Genomic DNA, 7908 nt, shown 5'->3' with positions numbered 1-7908 from the left:
GAATGGAAGGAATTGATGGCAAGGTGTTCGGCTATTGGGCGCTAGGTGCAAAGAGTGGAAAAACGTTGCAATGGAGTGCAAGGATGTGCTAAAAGGTGCTACGAGGTGCTAGCAGAGGGAATGGATGGCAACAAGTGGCAAAACGATGCAATTCGGTGCTATGGAGTGCTACGGGGTGCAATAGGGCGCAAAGAGTGGCAGGCGCTCGGTATTGTGGCATTTTTGTCCAGTAAATCCACTCATACCTGTTCCAGACATATGGGTCTTTCTGCGGGGTCAGACCTAGGTGGAAGCTGAAGGCATGCTTCTCCGCCGTAGAGAATGCACTGAAGTCAATATGGCCAAGATGCTTGTGGATGTCCAGTTTATACTTCATAGCGAATCGCACCGCCATCATGGCCAACTCGTATTCTGTAACCGCCAGCTTGTCAGAAGTCAGCAATCCGACCAGCAAGTCCTCAGAGTCCACTACGTCGCCATCCTGTTCTCTTGATATCTCTGCGGCCTGCATAAACTCGTCGTGAAACGACTTCGCGGCCTCTCGAAGCAAATCGAGGATGAACGGAACATCAGGGTTAGTCGGCGGTTGCAAGAGTCGATCGGGGATCTTGACAGATCCGCCATCCACGACGAGAGAGTGGAGGGCATTGAGATCCTGGCATTCGTCGCTCATCGCGCCCTTTGGGCTATAGCGAACCCACTTGCTATGAAGGTTCACTATTCGCGCAAGGGCCATGCTACAAGATCACATCAGATTGGGGTCGTCGGAGTCCATAATCGATCAGTACTGACGTGTTATACGACGCGAAGTGTCGCGCTAAGTCTTCCCTAGTCACGTTGAGCACGGTATGTTCCTTGAGAGCGGGGTACGTGTATGACTGCAAACGAGTAAAATCTGATACCATTCGGCGGTGCTACGAGTACGCACCTCTGCAACCTTCCGGGGTACGAAGTCGGGATCCCAGATAACCGTGTACTCGTCCCCATCTGTATCTAATGAGTGATGCGAGCATTGGACGACGTGAAGAATGACTCACCAAGATCGCCTCCCGCACTCATAGCTGGTGCAGCGCGGCGTCCCTTCGACGCGAAGACGATGCAATCAACCAGGTGCGAGAGCCGTGGATGATCCACAGCCCACAGCTTCAGACAGTCTCCAGGATGTAGGCACGGATTGCGGACAACGAGGACTTCAGTATTCTTCAACGTGGTAACTCCCTTGCGAGGAACAGAGACCCGAACATAGACTTCGCCTTCGTTGAGGACACCGTACGGATCGCAGACGCCAAAGAGGAATCGCGACTTGGGTATGATCATCCTTGCACGGAACTTGTCGTTCTTCTTGAAGGAGCCGATCTCCGCTGTCTGCACCGACCGTATCTTCTTCTGCACTTCGGAAGACTCGAGTCCATCCAAAAGAAGACGTTCTGCTGTCTCGTACTGCTTCAGTGCACAGAGGATGTTGAACGCGACCTGCCAGTCAGTAGTTGCCTCCCGGATCCATTGGTGATATTCGCTCTGGCGTCGTAGGAACGTCTCAGAGGGAATCCCGAGGCTGGAGAGGAGTACGACGATCTCGTTGTTCAGCCGAGCATATGCGTAGGGTACTGAGTATGCGACAACTGAGAAAGTATTGTCTGTCGTCGCGCGGAACTTTTTCTGACTGGCGCGAAACTGCGCAACACATTTTTTGTTCAGTTCCGGGTGGAGCATCAATACCCCCTAATGCGTTTGTGACGTGAGGACATAGAAATTCCCACTCTATTGCTCGTCGCGCATACCTTGTAGCCTTTGTACCTGTGTTGACAGTGAGCATGGTCGACATGCTGGGAATAGTAACATTTACCGGATCTGAAAGACGCAAGGGGTATACGGGCGACCATGGAAGCGCAGCCCCTTGTGACGGCTAAGGAGTCGCGCAAAGTTGAGACCGATCAACCCGCACCCGTCCGAGAAGTTCTCTCCGTTGACTATGATGTCCTCGATGTCTTCCGTAACCTTGGGATCCAGGATCCAGTCGATCTCGGCCTTGGAGAAGAGGAGTCCGATTCGCTTCGCGCCTGTACAATGCCCTGTGAGCTGAATGTGATCGACCGCGGCGGAATGGTTTGTGAAGCGTACACTTGGCAACGTTCTTGATTTTTCCGAATTCTCCGTAGCTGTTGATGTGTCGTTCAAGCTCTTGATCTGTACCGACACGTAGGAAACAGCTTCCTGATCGCTGAACATAGTTAGTTAGACATGACCCCATCAGACATGATCTGCTCGAGACTCACGAGTTGAGAGTTACTATGGCCATAAAATCGATACTGGACGCCGTTCAGATGGAAACCAGCCTTGAATAGGCGTATCTTGTAATCTCGATTCGTAGATGGCGGTTTATCAGGAAATCGAAGCCCATCGAAAGATGCGAGGATGAATTTTGACGAGTCGTCCGAATGCAGGATGCGGTTGGTCGGAAAGAGGATCCAACCTAGCTTGATCGCCTCTGCGGTGAACGCGACATGCATTCCCATTCCAGGGCGCTTTGGAGGAGGCGGGGGACGCACGGAGAAGACCCATTCCGTGTCGTCTGGAGAGGGGTTTGCACGGAGGACTACGTAGGCCATGATGGTCAATGTCGGGGCTCTGTGAGCGGGCTGTTCAGCTGGAAGCTGGGGAAGGGGGGTGGGTGGGAAACGTACACTCGGGCTACCGCAGCACCAAGGCTTCGCGCCTAAAGAAGGCTGTCAGCGCCGACGATCAGTATATATGGCATGAGATACGGACTTGACCATCTGGTGAACCTTGGGGCACAGATGTCTGCGGATTCTGCAGCGATCAGTCGTCGTGAGTCTAGTCCCTCCCCTACCCAGCGGCCAAAATCGTCAACCACACATCACCCTTCAACTAGGCGGGAGCGTTATTGGCCGGTACAACGCCGTCTTCGTTCTAGGACCATCTTCCAGTGGAAAAACTACCCTATGCGAGGCTCTTGCGCGCAGGCTGCATATCCCCAGGGCTCAGTACATCAAGGAGGTGGCGAGAACCGTGATGAAGACTCACGGCTTCTCGCGTAACGACACCGACACATATGATATGCAATACTCCATCATGCTAGCCCAGCTGGAGGCAGAAACGAGGGCCAACAAACTCATCTTCGCGGACGAGGACGGCACCGATCCACATCTGCCGATATTGAGCGACAGGTCTGCGGTAGATCCTATTGTCTACGCAGGGACCTCGACGGTTGCGGGAGCGGAGGAGAGACGACGGAGGCTGTTGGAAGACGAGACCTTCCAAGTAGTCTTGCCATTCTATCGACAGTCGCTCTTCGGTACGCAAGATTTTATTGGTATGCTGGTGACGGATCTTCTGATATGAAGGTGCAGTTGTCCTAGAACCGGTGGCGGAGTGGTTGGTGGACGACGGAGTGCGTTCGATGGAGGATCCACGGCGATATGGCGAGGCGTTGCATAGTACACTGGCCGAGTTCGAGATCCCCTACATCACACTCGGAGAAGCTATGAGGGATATTTCGCAACGAGTCGATTACGTTGTTCGGTATCTAACAGTGTAGGACACTACTACAACACGTACTTGTGATACAGTTAGATACACGCAATATGAACGAGGGACGTTCTCTCTCACCTAATAGCTCACTAGAGTTCTCTTCAGTCTTCGAGAGTCAGCGACGGCCTTAAGGTCGCAGTACGCCTCCATACCCGAGTCTGACCTCCAACGCATGCCTCCAACGCATGCCAACGTGGCAACAACAACCAGACATCCGGGTGGGATATGTGCACCATATAACAATCAGGACTTACCTGCATCCAGCAAACTTTCCGTCGTCACTACATTGGGAGGCCTATTGGCATCCATCGACGCGACGCAGCACGCTGCGCTCCGGGTGCTCGAGGCACGTCTGACCGAATCTTCCAAGACATTGGCATTCTGCAGCTTGAAACCTTGATTGATACGCTAAAACAGGCCCATTTTGCGATGCAACTAGTGAGCGTAAGAGATTTGAAGGATGGAAGTAGTAGCTGGGCGAATGCTGGTGATGGTGCGGCGTCAGAGACCAAATGACTTTGGCGCCATGCACACAAACGCTCAAGCGCTCAAGACGGCGAGAACGTGTGTTGGTTAACTCACTCAGGCCTTCAATCTATTCTACTCTATTCAGAACTCAAGCTTCAAGTCTATCTCAGAACAAAACACACTGCATTCCCTCGCTCATAGCCTGCACGCTCCCGACCCTGCCCGCCACCTTCCCTTGACCTGAGGTTGCTTGCAAGTACCAGGAATATGATCGGAGTCTAACGTGGGGAACTCGTCTTCGAAGCTTGTCCCCGACGTCTTCCAAGCACCAGTAGTGGCCTTCCGCTGCTGGTCTCCAGGAGACAGTCCCGGAATATCGACCCGGGTCTGTAGATCGGGAGTACCAGAAAACCAGGACGGCGGCGAAAAGAGGGGCACTCTAGTAGGGATAGTAGGGTTATAGACCTGGGTGGGTGTCTGGGAGCGAGAGTATCCTGCGGCTGCAATGCTCTCGCCCCACAATTGAGGAGGACTAAGACGGTTCCGTGATCGGACTCCCGGAGAGGTCACGGCCCCTGGCCATGCTCCAGGTACAACTCTCGCAGAGCGTCCTGTCGCTCCTTCTTCGGACGGTTGTAATGAACCCGGAGAGAAGGAATAGAGAGAGCTCGACGTCTCCCTCCCTGGAACTCCAGGTAGGCTCGCGCTGCGGTCGGTGAGGGCGCGAGGATCGATCCACACGTCGCCGAGTCTCCGGGCCGCGCTCCAACGCTGCGCGAGCTTGCCGAGCAGGGTATCGCGCCCTGCGTTGCAGAGGAAGATGCGGTTGGTGACGAGCACCATCCCGGCCTTGCATCGAGTGAGCATGACGTTCATCCGGTTGAGCGACTTGAGGAATCCGGCGCCAGTCGTTCGAACGGTAGAAACTATGACATACGCCGCTTCGTGACCTGGATATGGACGGGAAGACAGGGCTCTTTAGCTGGAGGATACAATAGCAAATGCGAGATGATGATGCTTGCCTTGAAAGCTGTCGACGTTGTAGACACATTCCCAAGGGAGATTCTCCGCCTTGAGTCGCTCCGCAATGGCTGCGCGCTGGGCATCGTAAGGCGTTATGATACAGAAATCGACGCTCTTGTAGTAATTCTTGACAATGTTCACGATGGCATGGACTTCTTCCGTGTTCTGAGAATCCCTGTTAGCATTGGAGCACAGTAAATTTCCAGAACCGCAACGGCGTGCTCACCCTCCAGCTGGAACCCACGGACTGCTCCTGACCCTTCCGCACGTCGACGAACGATACACAGGAGTAGTCGACGATGCGGTGCTCCGACTTCAACTTCGAGTTGTAGACTTCTTCGGAGATGAATTTCCCTAGCGGTACCGGCATTCTGTATTGAGTGTTTAGGAAATACGCGGACGGCTTCAGGTGCTTGATGTCGAAGACGGTCTTCATTTGCGGGGCAGTCTCCTGTCCATACGGAGGTACTACGCATCGCAATCAGTAGCGGAACGTACTCTTGATGCATCGTCACTTACGCTGCTTGGGGTCCCCGAACATACAGACCGTCTCCAAATGCTTGAATTTATGGAACAGATGCTGAAGAAAGACCATGAGATCGAGACGCTGCACCAAATTTATATCTACTCACCATAAGCTCAAACGAATCGATCTGCGATGCCTCATCAACGATCAGCCGCTCCACTGGGGCTATGTACAACACGCCGGAGTTGTCAAGAGCCGGATTAGACAACATTGAGATGGTGGACAATATCGTCTTCGAACCGCCGAGACGGCGCTCAGTTTCGACGCGGTCGGAGAAGAGATCGTCGGAACGAATGAGGCGTTCCTCGATGCTCTCGTACAGATGTTCATGCCTGCGAGAGCGTATGAGAAGTGAGAAGTCATGTCTCACATGCCAGAGCCACCCAAGTGCTCACCATTCGTGATAGAACTCCTTCGAGACGACGAGCTTGAAGTCGATGGCGTACTTGACGAGAGTACGAGCGATGTTCTTTACGCCGACATTGGACTGTGCGATCACCCATGTAGACTCTCCGTCGCGATCCCATCGTTCCAACGCAGCAGCGATAGTCGTTGTCTTTCCCGTACCCGGTGGCCCTGGATAAATGACCACATTAAATGAGAGTCCTTTAGAGAAGGCAGAAGTAGTGTTGCGAACGTACCATGAGCGACCACCAATTGCTCATGACCAGACCACATGGCATGCACGACCTCCTTCTGTGAGGCATTGAGCATGGAGTACGCAGTACCCGGAATCCTCAACTCTGTCGCACTAGCCCAACCAACTGGAGATCTTTGCGGCACGCTCTTGATAGTGGGAGGAAACCAGAGCAGGCGGATGAACGGCGACTCGGTGAGAGACGCAATGTGCCCGCGGAGTAAGAGTAGGATGAACTCGTCGCGCGCGAGTTCCGAGTGAGTGAGCTCCTCACGCCCGATGACGCGGATGCGCTCAATCCCTCCCCGCAAGTTGCCTCCGGCGATCTTGATCCCTGTCTCCTTTCCCTCCGCGCGAACTGCATGACCTGTGACGGTGTGCCCATGCGCTGTCTCTAGGACGACTGAGGTCTGCACAGGGGATTCGCATCACAGATGTAATATAGCAATGGTACTAATGGTACTAAGCTACGCACCTGTTTGCTGGCTCGCACTCGGTTACTGAACCGAGCGTTCCGAATGACGAGCTGCCCGTCCGCATCCACCTCTACACGCTCGAACTCGTTCTCCATGTGTGTCGGCTTCGCCACTTCCAGTAGTTCGACATTCATGATGAGCTCCGCGAGGCACCGCAGCTCTGCGTCCTTGAGGTTCTGTGTATACACCTTCGCAGCATAATCAATTTCGGACGACGAATCTTGAGCCAACCTACGACCAGAATCAGCACTGAAGACATCATAGCTCCAACGACCAACGAAAGACGTACACGGCAGATAACCAAGCGCGCAGACACACGTCCTTGTCCCCGTGATGGTACCACAGTGCGTGGATCCGATGTCTGTGGACGTCCGGATGGATCCTATCAGACGCGAACTCGGCGGGAGTCTGCGGAGCCCTCGTCGACCGCGCGAACAAAGTGGACAGGTCGACCCCCTGCACGTGTATGCCAAAGTGTCGATAGAGATGCAGAGCAATGCGTGCCATCCCGAACCCTGCAAGAGCGCAACCCGGATTGTCGAAGACGGGCTTGAGCTCGGTCCTGGCCTTGCTGCTGATGTTCTGGTGCCCACTCGAGCTGATGTAGAAGACGACGTCCGGGGTGGCGAAGGCGACCGCGTCGACGGCGCCGTTCGAGGAGAGACGAAGCGAGACGCCCAAGACTTCGGTGTCGCTGTCGAGGACGTGTTTCGTGATGGCGCCGCTCGTGTGCGGCGTGAGATTGCGGATGGAGATTCTGCTCGGGACAATGGAAAGGTGTACAGGGAGGATGTCCTGGTTGAGTGTGCTTGCCATGGCGGTGGATGGTGAGAGGCACAAAAGGGAGGATGGGTCAAGCTCACAGGAAGACAGACCACCCTGCCTCGACTTAAACCCAGAGATACACGCCTCGGCAGCGTGCCCACTTCGTACGGGGTTGACTCGATAATCGATTACCGCATTAGAAGGTTTGTTCCGTTCACGATGTGCCATTGGTGCTGCGGTAAGTCAGGATTGGCTCTCGGGCGCACTTCTGGACGCCATCGTTAGACCGTCCGACACAAACTATACAACTCGCTACGCACCTTTGTCCTCGGGTCGCGCCGCTCCGTCGAGTGAGATAGCGAACGGAAGTAAGATTACATTGTCCCCGGGCTATAGACAGAGTCAACATCTCGGCGTACACATGGTGTCGTACTCGTACAACAGTCATCTGTCCATCAGGC

At 54.2% G+C, this 7908-nt stretch overlaps 4 protein-coding genes across 4 annotated transcripts; 1 reads left to right on the top strand and 3 right to left on the bottom strand.

The window, feature by feature from the left end:
• Positions 1-88: 88 nt before the first annotated feature.
• On the bottom strand, positions 89-2609 carry L226DRAFT_467249 (RdRP-domain-containing protein; the record flags this gene model as incomplete). The annotated part of the gene is made up of 8 exons (XM_067676037.1): positions 89-737; positions 793-878; positions 929-987; positions 1038-1722; positions 1782-1797; positions 1847-2060; positions 2122-2221; positions 2277-2609. 8 exons carry the CDS (start codon positions 2607-2609, stop codon positions 89-91), a joined length of 2142 nt encoding a protein of 713 aa, XP_067532808.1.
• A 183-nt stretch (positions 2610-2792) lies between these two features.
• On the top strand, positions 2793-3618 carry L226DRAFT_537346 (uncharacterized protein). Its single transcript, XM_067681310.1, has 3 exons — positions 2793-2829; positions 2894-3316; positions 3372-3618. Exons 1-3 carry the CDS (start codon positions 2799-2801, stop codon positions 3557-3559), a joined length of 642 nt encoding a protein of 213 aa, XP_067532807.1. The 5' UTR covers positions 2793-2798; the 3' UTR covers positions 3560-3618.
• A 1164-nt stretch (positions 3619-4782) lies between these two features.
• Positions 4783-5151, bottom strand: L226DRAFT_430012 (uncharacterized protein; the record flags this gene model as incomplete). Its single annotated transcript, XM_067674689.1, has 2 exons — positions 4783-4994; positions 5070-5151. Coding segments are annotated over 2 exons (294 nt in total), but the record flags the coding sequence as incomplete, so codon positions are not given.
• Positions 5152-5221: 70 nt separating this feature from the next.
• L226DRAFT_467405 (P-loop containing nucleoside triphosphate hydrolase protein) lies at positions 5222-7498 on the bottom strand (the record flags this gene model as incomplete). Its single annotated transcript, XM_067676058.1, has 7 exons — positions 5222-5511; positions 5563-5623; positions 5676-5901; positions 5965-6145; positions 6211-6616; positions 6682-6913; positions 6972-7498. 7 exons carry the CDS (start codon positions 7496-7498, stop codon positions 5222-5224), a joined length of 1923 nt encoding a protein of 640 aa, XP_067532805.1.
• Between the last annotated feature and the right edge of the window lie 410 nt (positions 7499-7908).

This window comes from Lentinus tigrinus (genome assembly GCF_003813185.1).
Source record: "Lentinus tigrinus ALCF2SS1-7 unplaced genomic scaffold L226scaffold_24, whole genome shotgun sequence".
Taxonomy (NCBI): domain Eukaryota; kingdom Fungi; phylum Basidiomycota; class Agaricomycetes; order Polyporales; family Polyporaceae; genus Lentinus; species Lentinus tigrinus.
Note: the sequence above shows the minus strand (reverse complement) of the source record. Positions and strands in the feature narration are given on the sequence as shown.